General features: G+C 36.9%; 1 protein-coding gene across 3 annotated transcripts in view; it reads left to right on the top strand.

Annotated features, from left to right (window-relative positions):
* Positions 1-427: 427 nt before the first annotated feature.
* The window catches only part of SRP54 (signal recognition particle 54), a 46,209-nt gene continuing 22,387 nt past the window's right edge, over positions 428-24,249 (top strand). The window contains exons 1-8 of one of the 3 annotated variants that reach the window (XM_079915093.1): positions 428-640; positions 5,646-5,782; positions 8,993-9,103; positions 11,558-11,649; positions 12,621-12,705; positions 16,623-16,727; positions 17,528-17,594; positions 17,672-17,729. In XM_079915093.1, the coding sequence (XP_079771219.1) occupies positions 9,026-9,103; positions 11,558-11,649; positions 12,621-12,705; positions 16,623-16,727; positions 17,528-17,594; positions 17,672-17,729 (485 nt within the window). In that variant the 5' untranslated portion in view covers positions 428-640; positions 5,646-5,782; positions 8,993-9,025. Of the gene's footprint in view, positions 641-2,029; positions 2,390-5,645; positions 5,783-8,992; positions 9,104-11,557; positions 11,650-12,620; positions 12,706-16,622; positions 16,728-17,527; positions 17,595-17,671; positions 17,730-24,249 lie in introns of those variants that run through there. The other 2 variants (XM_079915092.1, XM_079915094.1) reach the window with 2 other exon arrangements.

Here is a 24,249-nt window from a genome sequence, read left to right as displayed (position 1 = left end):
TAGGCGTAGGCAGAGGCGGTCCAGACACCTGATTCGACCCGGGGTGGAACCCGCCTCCCTTGGCTGCTAAAGTCCTAAGCCCCGCCCCCTCTTTGGAGTTCTCACTGGCTCCCGGGAATTCCTACACGCAGACATCCCTACACCCCCATCTCTCTCCGCTGGTGGTGCTCAGCCAAGTCATTTTTTCTTAAGGTGGCGCCTGGAGGCTGGACTTCTTTCCTGAGATCGCATCCCTAGAGAGCTTCCTATCTTAATACTAACTTTAATGCCGCAGTTATTGAGCGATAGAAAACGAATGTCAAAAGCCAGTCAAAGCAAAGAAACATCTCAATAAACCCTTTCGGTAAACGCACTGAAGGAACGCGGCGGGTGCCCCGGAAGCGGAAGTGTATCCTCTTCATGAAAGGCTGGACTACGCCGTGTGGTGACGTTACCACATAGGGCGGAAGGTTCGGTGGCAGTCATCGGTCTTCCAGCTGGTGGGAGTTGGCGTCGCGGTGCTGGGCGCTGGGGCCCTAGTTTATGTGGGGTAGCACCTGTCTGTCTGACCCCCGCTTTCGTTGTTTTCCTCCCACGGCGTGGGGCTTCGCGAAGGACTCCCCGGCCCGTTTGGGTCACGGCTGTAGCGGTACCTTTTGCGGTAAGTGTCTGCTTTTTCCCGCTCAACACTACCGACTAGCAGCTAGGGGCAGCCCTAACCCTGCCTAGGGGGCTAGACACGGCGTCCTTGGCCACCGGCTGTCGTCACCGAGACGGAGGTGCGCTGGCCCTTTTTCATCTCGTGTCTCCCATCAGAAGTTTTATTAAAAGATGCGCTTGTGACCCTTTTAAAATTGTCTTCAGATTTACCCGAGCCAAATTAAACGTAAGCAGTTGCAGGCTTGACTTTGTTTTGCTGTCGTGATCAAGGATTTAGATGTGGCTACTTCTCCGAAAATCTTTTGACTTGTACCAGATTTTATTTTTACATGTTAACTTGTGACTAATTAACACATTGTTCCGCCGATAGTAGACTTTCAAAAATGAATAAGGGATACCAGTTCAGTGCCGTTGACGACTTAAGGTATACTGATGGCTCTTTCCGTAGCATTTGGTGCTGCTAACCATTTCCTGAAGCTCTTTCGCCTATTGGCGTCCTGGATGCTATTATCACCTAGTTCTTTCATATGCTTCATTCAACAAAATATTTACTCATTCTTAGCTATAGTGATACAGAAATTAATGACATGAACCCTGGCACTGAAGAGCTAACAGTACGCTGAGAGAGAGGCACATAAATATACATCACACCAAGATGAGTAATGAGAAATTCTAGTAAGGCATAAAGAGCCATGAGAGCTATGGGAACACAGATGACAGTGTGCTACTTAGGAGATTTGTGACCCTGAGCAAGTTGTTATTCTGATCTAGCCTCAGTTTCCTCATCTACCTAATAAGCTTAGTATGAAGATGAAAGATTAGGTAAGGTGTTTGGTACAGTGCCCAGAATACAGCAGTGGTGGTGCCAAAGGGGAGGGGAAATATTTCCCTCAAACCTCTGTCCTTTGATTTTTGATCTGATCAATTAGTATTTTCCAACCGAATATGAAGTACTGTGCAAAAACATCTTCAAGCCCTCCTTCAAAGTGATTACTCCTGTAACTCCACCTGTCTAGAAATTCTGGACCTGCCACTGGAATACAGTAAGATACCCATTAAGTGGTCGCTTTTCTTTGTTTTCAATTGATTTGCTTCTGAATGCCTTCGGAGAGGGAAAGGGAATTAGTAAAAGCTTCTATCCTTTTGATTATTCTCAGTCTTAGGTGACTTTCTCCTTTTGGTTGGCCCTTCACCATGGCTCTAACCCAAATGCTCTCATCTACTTCCATGGTATTATCCTGGTATGCCAACCATTTCCACATCTTTTTCTCTAGCCTCTGTTTCATGAAATAGTTCTTTAGTTTCTGCAAATTCAATAGGTCTAAAACCAAACTCACTCTCTCCACCTTCCTTTTTTTCCCTTTCTAAATGACATACGTCCTACGCACAAAAGTGCATAAAAGCAGGGATTCCTAGTGTATCTTTGAGTTTTGGCCCCATGTTTTAGTTGAATTTTGTGATATTTATTTGTTCAGTTTTTAAAAGGATAATAAAATGAACACTCAATATCCAACCTAGTAGAAGAACATTACAAATAACCTTTAAAGCCCCTTGAATCATTTCTCTATTAACCTTTTTTTTTTTTTTTTTTTTTTTTGCGGTACGCGGACCTCTCACTGTTGTGGCCTCTCCCGTTGCGGAGCACAGGCTCCGGACGCGCAGGCTCAGCGGCCATGGCTCACGGGCCCAGCCGCTCCGCAGTACGTGGGATTTTCCCGGACTGGGGCACGAACCCGTGTCCCCTGCATTGGTAGGCGGACTCTCAACCACTGCGCCACCAGGGAAGCCCTCTGTATTAACTCTTTAACTTTCAAACCAGCTTCTCTTTTTGCCTTCCATTCATTGGTTAATGGCATCACTAGCCACCTGGTTAGTCAAACTAGAGGGCTTAGAGTCATTTTTGCCTCTGTTTCTCTTTCATTCTCCATAACCATTTGGTCATTAGGGTCCTATAAATTCTGCTTTATGGTTAGCCCTTGGCTTGAGCCCCTTCCCCTCATGTTCTTCAAGCCCACATCCCTTGAATAGACTTTTGGAGTATGCTTAGTGTATATAGTCTCCTTGCTCTCCCTTCAGTGCATTTGCTACATTGTCTCTAATTTTTAAATTATAGAACAGGTGTTTCATTCTCTTGTTTCCCTTGAGGAGTGTTGCTTCATACAGTGATTATTAACCCTGGCTGCACATCAGTATAGCCAGTGAAGTGTTTCAAAACGTAGATGCCTTGTTTTGCTCTCCTAATCATGAATTTAGATGAGGCCACTTCCCCCGTAATCTTGTGATGTTACCATCCCTAGAGATTCTAATTGAGTATTTAATTTTTAGCTGACAGGTGTTAGCTGAATGTCACTGAAATTACCCATCGCTTGGGCATATGCCTCATCCCTCCTCATCCATATTTTCAGTCTGTGTTTATTTCAACTTCAAGGCAAACTATTTCCAAGGAATTCTTTTGACTTTGTTTTAATTTTCCTCTTGGTAACAGTTTACATAAAGATTCTTTTTATGAATGACTTGAGAGCCAAAAAGTATCTTAAAGAGTTGATTCCCAGTGTTTTTGAGTTATTACGCATTGTTGCTTATTGAATTTTTGGTATACCTTTTAATATTAAAATGAGTTTTAAATTCGAAAACAATTATTTTAATAAAGAGAATATTTCCTGATACTACTTTGGTGCAAAATAAGGCAGGGAAGTCAGTGGTGGTATGATGCATAATTTATCTTCTGAAATTAACAGAGGAGTCTTGTCTTTGTTAACTTGATGTAATTTATTGATTTGGAGTTAGAACTTTTCTCATGCTGGTACAATTCCTGGAGCACATAGTAGGTGTTTAATGAGTGACTAAAATGAATAAAAGTCACAACTCCATCTCAACCTCTAGTATAATATCATTCTAATTCTCACAGAGCATTTTGAAAAATAATTAATTTTCCCCTTAACAAAAAATAATACTCTTAGTCATTACCAAAAACTTGAAAATTGCAAAAAGATATAAATTAGAAAATAAAAATTACTAGTTATTCACCATCCAGAGGTGACAAATATTATTATTTTCTAAAAGTTTTACTGAAATAAAATTAACATACCATACAGCTCACCTAAAGGGTACAATTCAGTGGTCTATAGTGTATTTGCAGAGCTATACAACCATCACCACCATCAATTTTAGAACATTTTCATCACTCCATGAAGAAACTCCATACCCACTAACACTCACTCCTCATTTTCCCCCGTTTCCCAGGCCCTAAGCAACTATTAATCCACTTTCTTTCTTTACAGATTTTTCTCTTCTGGACATTTCATATAAGTAGAATCATGTATATTCTTTTGTCACTGGTTTCTTTCATTTAGCCTAACACTTTCAGGATTCATCCATGTTGCAGCATGTGTCAGTACTTCATCTCTTTTTATTATCAAATAATATTCCATTTGGTGGATATACCGCATTTTATTTATCCACTCATCAGTTGAGGGATATTTGGCTTTTTTTCACTTTTTGGCTAGTATGAATAATATTGCTAATGACCATTCAAGTACAATTCTTTGTGTGAATGTGTGTCTTCCTTTTTCTCACATGTACCTAGGAGTGGAATTGCTGGGTCATATAGTAACTCTGCGTTTAAAATTTGGAGGAATTGCCAGACTTCCAAAGGGCTGTACCATTTTACATTCTCACCAGCAGTGTACAAGGGTCTGATTTCTCCATGTTCTCACCAACAGTTGTTATTATAGCTATCTCAGTGTGGGTCAAGTGGTGTCTGATTGTGCCTTTGATTTACATTTCCTTTGTGGCTAATGCTGTTTTTTGGATATTAGTTTATACAAAATACAATATATGCAGTTTTGTAATCTGGCTTTTGTGTATAAGCATATTTTTAGCGTTAGCAAGCATATTTACAAAAGATTTTCCCTCATTTCTTCTTTCCTCTTCATTCCCCCCAAACCATAATTCTTATGACAATTTGCCTAAATTATATGCATAAAAAATAAAATCTATAGGAATGTATTCCAAAGTATTATTGGTGGTTATCAGGGGGCAAAAGAGGGGGTAGGGTTAGGGGAATTATATTTCTACCTTTAATGTTTCTGTAATGTTTGAATTTTTATAAAAAATGTGTATCCTCTTGTAATCACAAAACATAAAGGTGAATTATTTCTTTAGAGGACTAAGTATATTCACAATGAAAAAATATTCCTAAATTTAAAGTCGTTAACATTATATTAGTTATTCAGATATAATCATTTTACCAAATAAAATACCAATAGTCCACTTTGTTAAATAGTTTACTTTTCTGTGGTTCTAGACTATGAATACATATGCTATGCAGAATTAAAAAATATATATATATACATACACACACATACACACACACATATGTATATACACATATATATTTCGTCAGGAAAGCAAGTATTGGTTTGGGCTATTGACTAGTTTATAGAAAAGTATATAATATAGAAGTCATTTTTCTAAAGACATTTACTAATAATAGTATATTTGTATATTTAGTTCTTTAGTCTAATATTGATCCAATAAGTTAGTCATTGACTAGGGCTTAGAAGAACTTTTTAATAGGCATTTTCATTATAATAAGATTTGGAATCTCTAATCGTTAGGATCTGTTTGTATAATCTCAGATCGGGCAAGGTTCTGGCAGTATTATTTTTAATTGCTTATGTAGAGAAAAGTGGCTGTTTGGACACTCCAGCTTCTATTGAATAATAACCAGGTACACGTAATTCACACTAAATGTTAAATATTCTGGGGGAGTGATTCCTGGGTAGTGGGACAGTCACTTTAGTAGAGTTCAGAAAATTTCCAGTTTACTCACACTTCAGTTAACGATATAGGGAGAGCCAGTTGATATCATTCAAGAAAGGAAGGAAAATAATAGTTAATATACTGTGCACTTGCAGGCAGTTTTATACATATTGTCTCATTTAATCCTCACAACAACCTTTCAGGGTAACTACCTTGATAATGGTATTATCTCCATTTTGCAGGTGAGGAAAGTGAGGCTCAGAGAGATTAAGTAACTTGCCCAGAGTAACCCAGCCAGTATGTAACAAAGCTGGGATTTGAATCCAAGTTTGTCAGACTCCAAAGCCCATGCTCTTTCCAGTACTTCACACTGCAGCAGGTAAGTATGATACTTGGCCCTGTGCTTAACTTATTTAGGGCACCCCAAACTTGAGACTGTTTCCATCACCTCACAATCCAACTCTTAGCCAGACTCCTGTTAGAAGAACATGTGATGGGCCAAGATTAGTCCTTGCACGTCCTGATTGCAGTGGTACTTATCAGTTCTTTCTGGACATTGCAATTATTACTCTTCTATGAAGAGGAATGTGCATCTTTGCTTTCAAAATATGATTTCCTTTCTTGTAGTACAGCAGCAAAATTCATCCCAGGAGTTCGCCAGCAGGTGTATTCAACTGTATCGTCTAAAGCATCCATCATTCATACTCTAGGACCTAAGGCTCTGTATCCAAGGGACTGTAGGAAGTCATTATGCTTTTTTTGTAGGGAATGGCTGTTCCATTCCTTCACCTGCTTATATGGTAAAATTGTTGTGAGGGTGGAATGAGATAATAGATGTTAAACTATATGAAGTACTATATAGTAATCCCTTACCTTTCCAACAGTGCCATCTAAGTAGAGATTCTTCTTTTGTGAAACTAGTACAGGTATACACATAATTACTTCTATAAATCTTTTCAGTTAGCAGAGAGAATTTTGAGTGAGGGTGCTTAAACAGTAAATTATTCCAATTTGAGATATAGGGTTAGCTATTAACATTAAAAAAGATATTTTGTATTTTAGTGTGCATATTAGAACAAGGCGAAGTTAATTTTTAAGAATCTTGTTGGAAATTCTGAAAAGTTATAATAAATAAGGCAAATGAATACTAATTGTACAATATCAATTATCTAGGTCATTGTTTTTTTTTGATTTGTCATGTTATCTTCATTGGTTTATTTTAGTGGTCTTTTGAGAGATATTTGTAAGGCCTTTCATGACTTTGGTTCCCTAGTCTTGCTTTTTCCCTAAGGTCTTAAATACATCATTCACCCATAAGGTTCATTTTTACTAAAGGCTTACTACATAGGCTGAAGATAAATAAAGCATTGAGCCACAGAAGAGAGCAAAAGAGGCAAAAATCCCTGACCTCATGCAACTTATGTTTCAGTTGAGGGAGCTAGACTGCAAATAATATACAGTTGACCCTTGACGACAAGGGTTTGAACTGCGTGGGTAGACCTATGTGCAGATTTTTTTCAATATAGTACCTGTGTTTTCATTTTACAGACTTTTAAATTAAGTGTGGGGATAAGTTTGTGTTCAATTAGAGATCACAATATGTGGAATCATAAGAACTAGGATTTGAGTCAATTCTATCCAAACTGTTTCCGCTTCCTGCCTTTGGGTGGAGTCAGTTTTTTTGTTTTTGAGGCACAGATAGCAGTGCGTGGATTTTCTGTGGAAGGAGTCGGTGCCACTAACCTCCCTTTGTTCAGGGGTTAGCTGTAAGTAAATCATGTTAATTGGTAAGAAAACAATGAGAGAAAATGAAGAGAAGGGAGGCTGCAGTTTTAAACAGGTGATGAGGGAAGGCCTCATTGAGAAGTTGCATCTGGACAACAGCAGTCCAACAGAGATGAGGGAGGGAGCCATATAGTTAACCAGAGTATGAGCATGCCATCTGGTACTAAGGCCCTGAGGTGGAAATGTGTAGCAACAGCAGCAAGTAACAGAATCCTTTGGGGAGGGTGAGGAGAGTGCCTTATAGTCCATTCTGAGGACTTTACCTCTGCGTGAAATGGGAAGTCGTTGAGTTTTTGAACGGAATTTTGATACCAGAGTTTTCAGAAACACATCCTTGGAAATTGCAGGGGAAACACTGTATTAATAAAAGGTATTATTAGATATTATTCCCCTACTGAAGTGTAGGTTTTTGTAATCAGGCAAATATATTTTAAAATATGCTACCAATAAGTACTTACGTAGGAAAACTGTATTGGAAAACTTCACAGAATTTTTTTAATTTTTAATTTAAAAGAGCCAGCCACCATGGGAAGATAAGAGTTAACTGGTGTAGCTTTTTAAAATGGAGAATGAAAAAATAAATAAATAAAATGGAGGATGATCTGTTTATGACATGATCTCTAAAAAAGCTAATTGTGGTGTCATAATTAGGATTATATTACTCCTGGTAATGCAGTGGTAAAGGAGATAAACTGAAACACCTATCAGATAACTGAATCTTATCTCTTACCTGAAGAATATTTACTTATGTGATAATAATTTGGTATAATGAGTATGGGATAAGAAGTTAAAAGTTCTGGATTTTTTCTACGAAGTGGTTGCTCTTCCAGCTTACGTAACCATGTAATTGTAAAAAACAGAAAATTATGGTAAGTACATTTTTTCAGTTGCATCAGGTATTTCTAGTCAGCAGTCTGGCAGGCTTGAGACCCAGGAAGAGCTGATTTTGAGTCTGAAGGCAGAAGAAAGCCTATGTCCCAGTTAGAAGGCAGTCAGGCAGAGGAATTCCTAGATTCACTTTATTTTGCTGCTATTCATGTGCCTTGTCTTGCTAGCTAGTAGGTAAGCAACTTGAGGGCAGGAAATACCAGTCATATTTGCTTGCTTACCATCCATGAGTCCTTGCATCCTGACTTACGTGTAATAGGTACATCTACCTATTTTATAAAAACTGTAACATTTTAGAGCTGGAAGGGGCCTTAGAGGTTATCTTGTTTTAGAGTTGGGGAATCAAGAACAGCTTTTTAATAATACACCTCTTTCCTTAGTTTTTAGAAGAATGAAATGAGATAATGCAATGTGCATGAAAAGTTAAGTGATTTACTAATTTTAAAACTTTTTTTTTTTCACTTAGAACATAAATCAAAATAGTTGTCCTTTAATTAGGCAATATTCCTGGGTGGAGATTTCACCTTTTTCTTTCTTTGTCTTTCTCACCCTTTTTTTCATTTAAAAATGTACATAACACATCAGTCAGTTATTCATATTTACAGGTATGTCCAAAATGAATACATTTAATTTGAGATGTCATCATTTCTTCAAAGCATATTATCTGACATGTTAAATTTGCTGATTCATACAGAATATTCCAGTTAGGTATTCAAATATAAGCCATCATAACCAAGTGGTAGCTTCAGCTTCTGGACCTGACAGTATTGAAGATGTAGGTTGAAGCTATAGAAGTTGAAGTTACAGTATCTAAACACTAGAGTACTTTAATTTGAACTAACTCTTCTTTAGAAGTCTTCAGTTATGGGAACTGGTGTTGATTGTTTATAGATGTTTTAATTTTTTTCCTTCCTAGAGTTTCTTGTAATCACGTCTTAAAGTCTTCAGGATGGTACTAGCAGACCTTGGAAGAAAAATAACATCAGCATTACGCTCATTGAGCAATGCCACCATCATCAATGAAGAGGTATGTAAAATATGTAAAATACATGTGATTGTACATCATCACTAGCATTGGAGGTGGATGATTAGTAATCTCTATGTAAATACCAGTAGATAAAACCCAGAAATGGATACACTAGATAGCGTTTTTTATTGAGAAATCAACTGTCTTAATTTCAACTTTCAGTAATGAATTACCCCCCAAAAAACAAAACAAAAACCACCTTAACTTACATGTAATAATGATGTACCTTTTATATTTTGAAAATGGCTTAGACCTGGAAATATACTTTTGCTTTCTCTCTTGACATAGGCCTAAAACTTTAGTATCCTGCTTCTTGACTAGGCATGCATGTATCTGACCTTTTCTCTTTGACTTTTATTTAGCATTCTTATAAAAGGCTAGTATTTCCATCTTGGCTACAGTGATTCACTTCCTCTGTAATCCTCATTCATTTGTTTTGGAAATTTTGTAAGCTGACTCCTTATATGGTATCTGAAATACTTTTCCTCCAGGTTTTATTATTTTAAGTTTAAGGTATTTCTTTCTCCCATTGTTTTCTCCACACATTGTATCTTAATGGTTTGTCAACTGAAAAAAGAAGATTATAGTATACTTTATATTTTGTGGTACCAATGGGAAAGTACTGAATTTGGTTTTAGAAGACCTTGTTTAGCATCCCACTAAACAAATGGTAGAGATTTGAGCAAGTCAGCTTCAGATTTCTTAATGTATAAAATGAGAAAATAGCATTTACCTTTCAAGATGATTTTAAGGATCAAATGAAATAATAGATAAAAAGTACTTTCTAACTTGGAGGTTTAAAAAAATTCTAAGATAGAATTTGATATCAACACTTTAATAAGCTAATGGAATTAAATAATTTGGGGACCATCTTTGAGCTCGGCTAGTTCAGCCTCTCATTTAACAGCAACGGAAAGTCAAGTTTCACATGTTTATTTATTGGAAGAAACAGGATTAGAACCTTTTTTCTAATTCCTATTTTTATAATTTTCCTAATTCCAAGGCTTTTTCTAATAATTATTATTAAGTAATAAACCATAATTTAAACCATTGTTTAGCCTTTGAAATTCTGAACAAATAAAACAACAGCTTTCCAAACAGTTTTCCCTGTTGCATAACCCTTATGGTGTTTGTGTTTATGGTAGGAAAATAAGAAAGAGACCAGGGAGAAGAGGTTGGTGGGAAGTAAAATAACAGATGTTGCTTGAATTGGCAGTTGTTTCTCTGTTCTTGGTACTTGCTACTAGGGAATTAACAAGGAGAAATCCCTCTAATGAGAGATCAGTTCCATTTTTATCAATCCCTTTAATGAGGGATAGAGAAATCTGATAAGCCGCTGTATGACATATGACTGAAGTTGATGATGAGAATTCATTCAAGAAGTAATTGAGGGGCTTCCCTGGTGGCGCAGTGGTTGAGAGTCCGCCTGCCGATGCAGGGGACACGGGTTCGTGCCCCGGTCCAGGAAGATACCACATGCCGCGGAGAGGCTGGGCCCGTGAGCCATGGCCGCTGAGCCTGTGCGTCCGGAGCCTGTGCTCTGCAACGGGAGAGGCCATAGCAGTGAGAGGCCCGCGTACCACAAAAAACAAAAAAGAAGTAATTGAGGGCCTACATTTTTGCAAACATTTTTGCTGGCACCAGGGCTATAGCAGTAAACAAAGTAGACTAAAATTCCCATTCTCACGGAGCTTACATTCTAATCTGTAAACAGTTATTTCCATGAGCAGCTAAGGGCTCATCTTTTTTTAGAGATTTTATAGCTTGTGACCATTTAACCACAGTGCCTTGCACCTCAACAAATATGTGATGATAGTGAGTTATTAATGGAGGATAGTTTCCTTTTCAACTTTGTTCCTCTGCTCTGAGTGGAAGTAGTAAGGCTGCTAGGTCAGACTGAGTCATTTTCTTTTGTCACATTTTCCTCCATGATAGTCCAGTTAAGCAGATGTTGTGAATATACAGTGCTGCATATCAGCAACAGGAATTCAATGACATAGAAAACTTCAATGGCAACATGTATTGTGTAGTAACTTTTTGGCTTGTATATCGTCTTTCCTATTATTACTTTAACGTAGGGATAAAATTGTGACGGTTAATACCTGGTTGAATAAAACAAAGTGGAATGTCTTTTGTTTTGGCCGTGCTGCATGGCTTGTGGGATCTTAGTTCCCCTACCAAGGATTGAACCCCTGCCCCCTGCAGTGGAAGCTCAGAGTCCTAACCACTGGACCATCAGGGAATTTCCTGAAATGTCTTATTTTGACAAAATGACTAGACATTTAGTAAGATTCTCTCTCGAAGGCTAACTGAAAACCTTTCCGCCCCCCAATGGTATAGTATTGTTTTTATTAATATTAAGTTATGGTAGTATATGATGACTGGTCAATCATTGTTTTTGTATGGTTTAAATGATACAATGGGCATTTTAAGTTTTTATTTATTTACTTGCAGGTGTTAAATGCTATGCTAAAAGAAGTATGTACAGCATTATTGGAAGCAGATGTTAATATTAAACTAGTGAAGCAACTAAGAGAAAATGTAAAGTAAGTTAAATTAATCAAGTAAAAAACAGGCAAAACTAAACATAGTTTACTGGGATGAGGAGCTAACTAGAAAAGTCTGCCATATTTTGAAATGTTTTTTCTATACAGCACTGGGAAATAACAGAACTCATATGTTGGAAGACTTTGTTTATAGTACATTTCCATTATGATGGTTCAAAGAATAAACTACATGTGGCTTTCATTTAATTATGGATTTCTTTCCATTCTACTACTCCTTTATCTGAATGGATTCAATCGTATACTGTATAGTATTTTAATAGAAAAGCCTGTTAACAATTTAGATGCATCATAGAGAAGTGGTGCCATTTTAATCCTCTTCAGACTAAAGATGACATTAATCAGCCTCCTTTATTATTGGAGAATTATATTCTTTTTTGTCCCCTTTTGGTTTCTCTGTCCATATTTGAATAAAGGAGTAACGTGTGTGGTCTCAGTTATTGTGTTAATTGGGAGGGGCACTGACTGGGACAGGGCACATAGAATAATTGAGGGCATCTCGATTAGCTGCCTGAATCCTAGCCCTTGTCGTGCTCAGGCCATCCCTCCTTTTCATATTGTCAGACTGGGTACTAAATAGAGAACTACTAGCATTTAAGCATTTACACTACAGGAAGTAGTCTTATTTTCTGCTAGGTGTAAACATGTATAAATTCTGTATGCTGCCAGAAAAATAAAATCAATACTTTACATTAATATGAGGACAAATTAATATTTGGACTTTCAAAAGAAAGCCTTGAAAAACTAACAAAAGTCTTACATCTAACATTTCATGGTAAATTCTTTATGGTATGGACTTATGACTCTGTAGTAATTGTATGCATGTTAATTAGAATACTATTAATATGAATGATTGAATATTCTTACATTCTTTGGGGCAAAAGCTAATTTTCTTTTTAGAGTGCCTTAACTGACTTTTCCCCCTTCTACCCTCAAAAACCATCATCCTGAAGGTCTGCAATTGATCTTGAAGAGATGGCATCTGGTCTTAACAAAAGAAAAATGATTCAGCACGCAGTATTTAAAGAACTTGTGAAGGTAAAAGTATATCTAGCTTGTGCTGTGATTTTCTGTAGACTCACTACATTAGCACTGCAAACAGTAATACTATTTCAGAATACTTTTTTGTGTTTTTATAGAATATTTATCTGTATTAAAAATATTAATTGAAAGATTATTAACTTTTCTGAAGTGGCTTATTTTTATCATAGGCTTTCCTGAATACAAAATTCTGAGTACAGGTATGAAGGCCAGTATTACTCCTGCAAAAAAATGCCAAAGCCAAGTTACAAAAAGTAAAACTTCACTATATATTAATTGATGGAAGAGCCTCTCTGAGTTTATCCTCTTTTAATATCAAGTTTTGCCTATTGAGTGTCTTGCTTTTGTACAGAAAGTCACTCTTGGCAAGAGTTCTTTTCTTCACTTTCATTGTGTCAAAAAGTCCCTTTGAAAAGATCAAATATCCCTATTCTTGCCTAGATTTTAAGCAATTTTGAATTAGTGAAGTTTTATTTTGCAAGTTGTAAATATAGCCTATTGCCCTGTTCACCTTAGAATTGATATTGCTGCTGCTGTTGTGAAAATTATGATGAGAGTCTTAGAGCTTTAGAAAATATGTTTGAGTCCAGTCATAGGGGAAAAAAAGAAAGGAACTAAAAAAAATTTTTTAAGAGCAACAGGTATCTGCTAGTGGTCTCGAGTATTTTTCCCTATGTTGTGTGAATAGTTTCACTTAACTCCTTTGGTTCTAGCAGAGCTGATTGGTACTTTGAAAAAGTCTAGTACCTTGGATGGTTGTGTCATTTCAGTTTAGTCCTGTAGACTAATTAATTAAGTCTAATTAATTAGTCTACAGGACTTAATTAACTAATTAAGTCCTGTAGACTAATTAGTCCTGTAGACTAATTAACTTTCCCTCGTGGCGCAGTGGTTAAGAATCTGCCTGCCAATGCGGGGACACGGGTTTGAGCCCTGGTCTGGGAAGATCCCACCTGCCATGGGGCAGCTAAGCCTGTGAGCCACAACTACTGAGCCTGTGCTTTAGAGCCCACGAGACATAACTACTGAGCCCACATGCCACAACTACTGAAGCCCGCGTGCCTAGAGGCCTGCTCCGCAATGAGGGAAGCCACTGCAATGAGAAGCCCGCGCACCCCAGGGAAGAGTAGCCCCTGATCGCCTCAACTAGAGAAAGCCCGCATGCAGCAACGAAGACCCAGTGCATCCAAAAATAAATAAATATATTTATTAAAAAAAAAAAAAAAGAAATTCAGAACCTAAAAGAGGTCAGGAAATTTATCCAGTTTTCCTTCTCAGTTTGCAGTTGAGAAAAGTAAGACAGTTAGTGGTAGACCCAGGTCTGATCTCCAAACTCCTCACAATATTTCCAGATTGTTTTTCTTCTAACACCAGAGGTCAGCACAGGGTGAGTGAACATTTTTATTTTTAGGGGTTGGAATCTTTCGGCAATTCTGGAGCATCAGGTGCTTTGTTAAGATGGCTTTACGGAGTACCTACTTTATTCTAGGCAGTATGCCAAATACTGCTGATAACAAAGATGAAAAAGACTGGGCCTTATACTCAGAAGCTCATGGTCTAGGACAGTGGTGTAAAAAGCAAGGCCAAAACTGTTTTCATAATAACACTAAGACATTATTTGCGTTTTTTCAGCCTTCTTTACTGCAAAAGCAATGGTGGGTGAAACCACTGGGTAAAACTCCCTAGCATGAATCAAGGCAGTGGTACCAAACTATACTAGTAGTCATTGAACTCCTTCCTCCCACACACTTGCAGTGAAGGAAAAAAAAAAGCCAGTTTCATTTAAGAATGTCTTTGATGGAGCAGTAGAGGTTATTAGTAGTATTAAATCTTGACCCTTGAATACACATGTGTTTATAAGATTTTGTGTGATGAAATGGGAAGTATGCAGAAAGCCCTGTTGCTGTGTACTGAAATTTGATGGTTGTCTTGAGGAAAGCAAATGTGTAATTGTTTGATTGCAAGCTGAGCTAGCCACTTCTTTCATAGAATGCCATTTTTACATGAATGAACAACAGACAATCTGTGGTTATTTACACTTGGGCCTTTGGCAGATATTTTCTCCAAAGTAAATAAAGTGAGCTTGTCACTTTAAGGCAAATAACTAACGGTATTGTAGCCAGTAATGAAATTCCAGCTTTCTGGTGAAAACCAGAAGCTTGAATCTCCACCATGAGTGTCACAGTGTCCCAATATTTAACTTTTCTAGTGAGATCATTATTGATATTAATAAATAAAATGTTTTGATGTTGTATAGTGAAATGTGTCAACAATGGAAGAGCTGCCTGAGTGAACCAATATTCTGTAAGTGATTAATGTATGATGTTACAAAAGCATGCACCAGGATAAGATCGATTCAAAGTCCAAGATAGAATAACAGATTTTAATGTAATATAGAGTATGAAAGTTCAGTACTGCTGTTCTAGGATGTAGGAGGAAGATAAGATATATTTATTTTAAAAAATCATTATTCAATAAAACTTATAGGTTGCAAATAGTAGGTTCATAGAGAGCTGAGTGATTCTGCCATGGGATATAGAGAATGGAGGTGAATATGGGGCCGCATTAGTGTTCTGAAAGGATCTAGGAGGAAGGGCAGTGGATTTATGTTTAAGATAGATTTTGTTCATTTCAACCCTGTGCCTGGGAGGGAGATCACAAAATGTGTTTTCTTTTCCTCCCTTTTCTACCACATGGCTTTCCTTGAAATTCACGTATAATATGGATTATGTAACCTTTATGGTATCATCTAGCATGGGCTCAGCAAATTTCTCTTAAGAACAAATAGTTTTGGCTTTGTGGGTCATATGGTCTCTGTTGCAACTACTCAGGTCTGGTGTTATAGCACAGAAGCAGTAAATGAATGGGCATGTCTGTGTTCTATTAAAACTTTATTTACACATAGTTGTAAATATGGTCTATGTCATCTGGTCCTAGGACATTAACTACTATTATGGTTTTATTATCATATGGAGATACAGGTTTCAAGCTCCGAACAACTGACTTGGAACTGAATTATTTTTTTAAATGAACTTTAAAAATGCCTCATGCTTGTTTATTTGGGGACTGTCCATATATGTATGAATGCCTTAATTTTCCACTGATTGTCATTATAAAATTAGTGATTATTTTTTACTAGCACTTTATAAATATAATAACTTTATAGAACAGTACATCTTTGGCATTGGAGAATTTAATATTTGACGGACCTGGAAAGTCTTTCACATGTAATTTGTAATTTTGTTCATATATAAACATTTGTCAAATTGAACATGAAGATAGGTACTGTCCCAATATGGTAGCCATTGGCCACATGTGGTTATTGAGCACTTGTAATGTGGCTAGTCCAAATTGAGATGTGCTGTAAGTAGGAGATACATGTCAAGTTTTAAGACCTAGCATGGCAAAAGGGAATATAAAATATTTTATTAATTTTTAAATATAGATTACATGTTGAATTATAATATTTTAGATATATTGAGTTAAATAAAATATTAATATCACTTGTTTTTACTTTTTTTAATGTCACTACTAGAAATTTAAAAATTCATATGTGGCCTGCACATATATTTTATATTTCTGCAGTGCTGTTGTAGATTGCTCCTTTGGCTCAAACTTGGTCTCACATTCACACTCCAGCTTGTTCTAAAAAATATTTTGAGATCCTTACCTCTGAATTGGTTTGGGAGTATAGGCTTGCTTATGACTTCACAGTGTACTATTTTAAATTTTTAAATTTCACTACGTGTGTACAAAGGGAAATAGAGTTGTATTAGAATGGTAGGATTATGGTTGCCGCTTATATTTAAATGTCTATAAATTACTTTTTCAAGTTAAAAGTTGTGGGGAGAGGGGTTTTGAATGTAAGCATAGGTTAACCTGATTTTATTTTTATTTTTGTTTTTGGTTTGTAGCTTGTAGACCCTGGAGTTAAAGCATGGACACCCACTAAAGGAAAACAGAATGTGATCATGTTTGTTGGATTGCAAGGGAGTGGTAAAACAACAACATGTTCAAAGGTAAATTATACTTAATTAAAAAAAACAAAGTCATGGAGAAGATATGTTTGTATAAATCAAGTTTTACGTTAAAGTCAGGATTTGTAGTGTTGTTCCTTTAAAATTTTGTGTTGTTTGATGTATCTATTATGTTTTTGTAATAGCTCTTTGTAGGATAAGAGCAAAGAATCCCATAGTCTTTCTCGTGATAGCTTTTTGCAAGAATGGTAGACTTCTATATAACTATGCTGTTTCTTTTACCAAAAAGACTGTTCCTGTCCTTTAAGGAGATGAGGATATGATTTTTGGAGAAGTGAACGTGGAAAGTTTACCTTATCTCCTATGGCTCAAGACTCCCTTTTCACAATGTCTCACCCAGTGTAATACATATGAATCTTCATTTTGCATATCTTTTTGCTAATTTTAAATTCATTATACCACCCCTTCCTCCATAATTGGGTAACTCAACTTTGTTACCAGATTTTACTCCACAAGCCTCAACTTTGTATAGTTAGGAAAGAAAAAAAGAGGAAATTATTTCTTAGAGGGTTATGTTATTGTTTGTTTTTAATTAACGTTAATAACATTTTTTACCGTGATCATTTGTTGCTTCATCATTTTATATCCTTCGAATGTGACTGTATGGCACTTAGAATTTAAACTCTTTAGGAAATTTTCTATACTCAGAATTTAATAATATTACTTTTAGGAGAATATGAGCAGTTTTATTTTACTCCTTAAGTAAATAACAAGTGTAAATAGAAACAATTACATGTATAATAAATTTGTATTTATTCAGTTTTAAAATCTTCCTTTCCCAGTTAGCATATTACTACCAGAGGAAAGGTTGGAAGACCTGTTTGATATGTGCAGACACATTCAGAGCAGGTATTGTGTTCAAATTTGAAAATTGTTTCTGAAATTTGTATTTTCAAGTTTGAGGACTCATTAACTCTATTTCATAGGGGCTTTTGACCAACTAAAACAGAATGCAACCAAAGCAAGAATTCCATTCTATGGAAGGTGGGTTCCAGTTTTTATTTTTATACTCATGTGTCTCACCTTATCTGTCTGACTTTATTTAATGCTATCTGGTCACATTTTAATATATACTTATAAGCTTAAATCCTTTCTGGAACAAAGTAGAGGTATAATTAATACATTGTTATCTTTTATTATTGTAACATGACTCTTCTGACCCAGCCTGATAGATCAGAGCAGATGTTGTTTAGTTTATAATTCTGCCTGTACTTATCATCCTGCCTTGCATGCTTTCCAGCATCCTTCTGCTTCTATTCCAGTTGTTTAAGACCTATCTGAAGCATTCCTCCATTCAACACACTGGTGAATTCCATATTGTCTGGTTCTTTAGTACATCATCTTTGAAAGTTTGTGTTTGATCATCCTAAAATGCTTTGTGATCTTTAGTTATCTCAGAGATTCTGATCGTTGCTATCCTTCATTTGCTACATTACTGTTCAATTAGGTGGTTTGTATATGTTAAAATGACTAATTAAAAGAATCGAGTCGAGATTGAATTTAGAAGGACCTATTTGAGGGAATAGCATTTCTCTTAATGTTATTAATATCAATATAAAAAGATTATTAATATAGAAAGCTTAAAGAAGCTAAAATTTCAGGTAATTAAATGAATGATATCATTTTGTTGGTCTTTATTTTCTACTTTTTGGCTGGCCAAGAAAACTGGTGAACTTTAGCTATGGTATGTTCTTTATTTAAATTCTTTTTCTTTTAGTGTGGTTTTTTTGTTTTGTTTTGGTTTGGTTTTGGCTATGCCACATGGCATGCGGGATCTTACTACTTCTCTGACCAGGGATTGAACCTGGGCCCTTGACAGTGAAAGCGTGGAGTCCTAACCACTGGACCACCAAGGAATTCCCTCTTTTAGTTATTTTTTTATTTTTTGCGGTACGTGGGCCTCTCACTGTTGTGGCCTCTCCCGTTGTGGAGCACAGGCTCCAGACGCGCAGGCGCAGCGGCCATGGCTCACGGGCCCAGCCACTCCGCGGCATGTGGGATCTTCCTGGACCGGGGCACGAACCCGTGTCCCCTGCATCGGCAGGCGGACTCTCAGCCACTGCGCCACCAGGGAAGCCCTTTTAGTTATTTTCTTATGATAATTTCTAGCAAGTAGATTAAAGAATAATGTTAGGAATTTTATTTTTAGGATAAGAACTTTTTCTTACATAGATTTAAAAATCAAGGGATAATAAACAGCTGTACCTTTAGGGTTCACAATTTGCAAATGATATAATTTAGCTGATAATTACTTGAACTATCAGCCAAAGCCAGAGCATTGATTTTTAACCAGTATTCTCAGTACCGTTTATTAAATAATCTCTCCTTTGCTTATGTAAACTTAAATAAGATACTACGTATATGGAGTAAAGTATTAGCAGTCATTGTTTCCTCCAGGAGAGATGAAGTAAATGGGGCTGGGGGGAGGACTTGAACTGTATCTCCAATATTAAATTTACATATTAGCATTTATTGGGGGGGTGGTAGATATGTTTGTTATAGTATCATTTGTTCTTTTTTTAAAAAACACTATTTTAATTAAAAATTTTAAAGAAGTGAAAGCACTAGCAGTTTCACTTCCCAATTATCAGCTTGTAGCATGTCCATCTGTGCTTTTTTCAGTGTCTATATAAACAAATACACAGACATACACAGATAATTTTTAACTGAAATGGACTCTTATGTGCTTTGTACCTTGATTGCTTTGGTAGTGGTTATATGGGTTGTGTAAATTTGTCAAAGCTCGTTAAAATGAACAATAAAAATAGTGCATTTTATTGTATGTAAACGTACCACTATACAGTTGATTAAAAATGGGATCTTATGACAAGGTAGTTATTACTCTTGGGAAGGAGTGAGGTGCTAATTATGTTGTTTTCTTGATCTGGGTGTGTTTGCTTTGTGAAAATTCAACAAGTTTATAATTGTACAGCTTTTCCACATATATGTTATACTTCATTAAAATGTTTACTTAAAAAATGGGATCTTAATAATTCTGGGCAATATACTGTTTAAGATAATTCTTTTTTATGACATCATTGTATTCCATTAATCAATGCCCTTATGAACATCTTTGATAATATTTCTTTCTACATTTGTAAGTTTTATTTTAATAGTATCTTTATCTTTTTTTTTTTTAATTTGCATGCATTGGGTCTTCGTTGCTGCACACGGACTTTCTCTAGTTGAGGCTATTGGGGGCTACTCTTCGTTGTGGTGTGAGGGCTTTTCATTGCGGTGTGCGGGCTTTTCATTGTGGTGGCTTCTCTTGTTGTGGAGCATGGGCTCTAGGCACATGGGCTTCAGTAGATGTGGTTCGTGGGCTCTAGAGCGCAGGCTAAGTAGTTGTGGCACACAGGCTTAGTTGCTCTGTGGCATGTGGGATCTTCCTGGACCAGGGATAGAACCCATGCCCCCTGCATTGGCAGGTGGATTCTCAGCCACTGTGCCACCAGGGAAGTCCTTCTTAATCATATTTTAAAATAGCTGGTAATGCTAATTTTTGTCTTCTTTTTCAACATTTATTGCTTCTTTCACCTGCTTATTTTCCTGGGAAAATTTTGGATTTTTTTTAATCAAGTTCTAGAAAGAAAAATCTCCCTAAAATTGTGATTAGAACTACCGTGAATCCAATTAATTGAGGGGAGAACTGACATCTTTACTATACATGTATAGTTCCATTCAGGAACCTGCTATGTCTTTTTTGTTAAAAAAAATTGCCCTTAAGTATAATAGTTTTCTTCATTTAAGGCTCACATATATTCTTTTTTTTTTTTAACATCTTTATTGGACTATAATTGCTTTACAATGTTGTGTTGGTTTATGCTGTATAACAAAGTGAATCATCACATATATTCTTATTAAGTGTATTTCTACTTGATTTTTGTTGTTAATTTAGGGGGAAACTTTTTTTTTTTTGCGGTACGCGGGCCTCTCACTGTTGTGGCCTCTCCCGTTACGGAGTACAGGCTCCGGACGCACAGGCTCAGCGGCCATGGCTCATGGGCCCAGCCCCTCCGCGGCATGTGGGATCTTCCCGGACTGGGGCACAAACCCGTGTCCCCTGCATCGGCAGGCTGACTCTCAACCACTGTGCCACTAGGGAAGCCCTACTTTTAGTTTTTTGAGAACCTCCATACTGTTTTCCACAGCGGCTGCACCAATTCACATTCTTACCAACAGTGTACAAGGATTCGCTTCTCTCCTCGCCAACATTTGTCTTTTGTATTCTTTTTTGATGACAGCCATCCTTTTGTAAGCATTTTATAAAATAATTAAATGTTCTTGTAAAACATGACTTTTAAGTTACGTAGCATTCTATCAGATGGCTATGCTATCATTTATTAAATAAATGCCCTACTGTTGGCCATTTAAGGTTTTCCAACTTCTTGGTCTTAAAAATATAGCCAAAATGAATAGTACGTAATGTTGTTTCTGTGAAATTGTTATGACATACTCCTACAAGTTGAAATTGGATCAAACGGTCTGATCATTTTGGCTTTTGGTTTTTAAAAGGAAAATGTCTCAAAAGTTTAATTTCATTCCTATTTTACTACACTTTCACAATCCTCAAAACTGTATTTAATTTGGGACTTCCACTGGCTAAGACTCTGAGCTCCCAACACAAGGCGCCTGGGTTCGATCCCTGGTCAAGGAACTGGATCTCACATGCATGCCATAATGAAGAGTTCACATGCCACAACTAAGAAGTCAGCATGCCAAAACTAAGAGTCCACATGCCACAACTAAAAGATCCTGCACACCACCACGAAGATCCTGTGTGCCACAACTAAGACCCAGCACAGCCAAAATAAAAAAAATAAAAAATAAATATTAAAAACAAAAAAACCAAAACTCTATTCAACTTGAAAATCAAGAAACGGATCTCATTTTAATTTGGCTTCTTTTGATTATTGGCAACTTTTGATACAGTTCAATACTGTCAAATGAAAAAAACATATAATGTTAACAAAAAGTTTCCCCCTGGGCTTCCCTGGTGGCACAGTGGTTGAGAGTCTGCCTGCTGATGCAGGGGACATGGGTTTGTGCCCCCATCCGGGAAGATCCCACATGCCGCGGAGCAGCTCGCCCATGAGCCGTGTCCGCTGAGCCACGTGAGAGGCCCACATGAGAGGCCCACGTACTGAAAACAAAACAAAACAAAACAAAACAAAAAAAACTAAAAGTAGAACTACCATATGACCCAGAAGTTCCACTCCTGGGTATACATTCGAAAAAAAACCCCACTAATTCGAAAAGATACATGTACCCCAGTGTTCATAGCAGCATTATTTATAATTGCCAAGATATATCCCCAAATACAGTAAGTTAAACAAAATGAGAAGACAGAGAAATACGCAGCAGATGAAGGAGCAAGGTAAAAACCCACCAGACCTAACAAATGAAGAGGAAATAGACAGGCTATCTGAAAAAGAATTCAGAGTAATGATAGTAAAGATGATCCAAAATCTTGGAAACAGAATGGAGAAAATACAAGAAACGTTTAACAAGGACCTAGAAGAACTAAAGAGCAAACAATGATGAACAACACAATAAATGAAGTTAAAAATTCTCCAGAAGGAATCAATAGCAGAATAACTGAGGCAGAAGAACGGATAAGTGACTTGGAAGATAAAATAGTGGAAATAACTTCTGTAGAGCAGAATAAAGAAAAAAAAATGAAAAGAATTCAGGACAGTCTCAGAGACCTCTGGGACAACATTAAACACAACAACATTCGAATTATTGGGGTCCCAAAAGAAGAAGAGAAAAAGAAAGGGACTGAGAAAATATTTGAAGAGATTATAGTTGAAAACTTCCCTAACATGGGAAATTAGTCAATCAAGTCCAGGAAGTGCAGAGAGTCCCATACAGAATGAACCCAAGGAGAAACACACAAAGACACATATTAATCAAACTATCAAAAATTAAATACAAAGAAAAAATATTAAAAGCAGCAAGGGAGGGGCTTCCCTGATGGCGCAGTGGTTGAGAGTCCGCCTGCCGATGCAGGGGACACGGGTTCGTGCCCCAGTCCAGGAGGATCCCACATGCCGCGGAGCGGCTGGGCCCGTGAGACATGGCCGCTGCACCTGCGCGTCCGGAGCCTGTGCTCCACAACGGGAGAGGCCACAACAGTGACAGGCCCGTGTACCGCAAAAAAAAAAAAAAAAAGCAGCAAGGGAAAATCAACAAATAATATACAAGGGAATCCCTGTAAGGTTAACAGCTGATCTTTCAGCAGAAACTCTGCAAGCCAGAAAGGACTGGCAGGACATATTTAAAGTGATGAAAGGGAAAAACCTACAACCAAGATTACTCTACCCAGCAAGAGTCTCATTCAGATTTGACGGAGAAATTAAAACCTTTACAGACAAGCAAAAGTTAAGAGGATTCAGCACCACTAAACCAGCTTTACAACAAATGCTAAAAACTTCTCTAGGCAGGAAACACAAGAGAAGGAAATGACCAACAAAAACAAACCCAAAACACTTAAAAAAATGGTAATAGTAACATACATATTAATAATTACCTTAAATGTAAATGGATTAAATGCTCCAACCAAAAGACATAGACTGGCTAAATGGATGCAAAAACAAGACCCATATATATACTGTCTACAAGAGACCCACTTCAGACCTAGGGACACATGCAGACTGAAAGTGAGGGGATGGAAAGAGATACTCCATGCAAATGGAAATCAAAAGAAAGCTAGAGTAACAATTCTCAAATCAGGAAAAATAGACTTAAAAATGACTATTACAAGAGAAAAAGAAGACACTACATGATGATCAAGGGATCAATCCAGGAAGAAGGTATGACAAATGTAAATATTTATGCACCCAACATAGGATCCTCTCAATACGTAAGGCAAATGCTAACAGCCACAAAAGGAGAAATCGACAGTAACATGGTAATAGTAGGGGACTTTAACACCCCACATTCACCAAAGGACAGATCATCCAAAAGGAAAATAAATAAGGAGACACAAGCTTTAAATGACACATTAGACAAGATGGACTTAATTGATATTTTTAGGACATTCCATCCAAAAACAACAAATACACTTTCTTCTCAAGTGCTCATGGAACATTCTCCAGGATAGATCATATCTTGGGTCACAAATCAAGCCTTGGTAAATTTAAGAAAATTGAAATCATTTAAGTATCTTTTCCCACCACAATGCTATGAGACTAGATATCAATTACAGGAAAAGATCTGTAAAAAATACAAACACATGGAGGCTAAACAATACGTTACTAAATAACCAAGAGATCACTGAAGAAATCAAAGAGGAAATAAAAAACTACCTAGAAATAAATGACAATGAAAACAGGACAACCCAAATCCTATGGGATGCAGCAAAAGCAGATCTAAGAGGGAAGTTTATAGCAATACAATCCTACCTCAAGAAACAAGAAACGTCTCAAATAAACAACCTAACCTTACACGTAAAGCAATTAGAGAAAGAAGAAGAACAACAAGAAAAAACCAAAGTTAGCAG

This window comes from Stenella coeruleoalba (assembly GCF_951394435.1).
Source record: "Stenella coeruleoalba genome assembly, chromosome: 2".
Lineage (NCBI taxonomy): Eukaryota > Metazoa > Chordata > Mammalia > Artiodactyla > Delphinidae > Stenella > Stenella coeruleoalba.
This window is presented reverse-complemented; position numbering and strand designations above follow the sequence as displayed.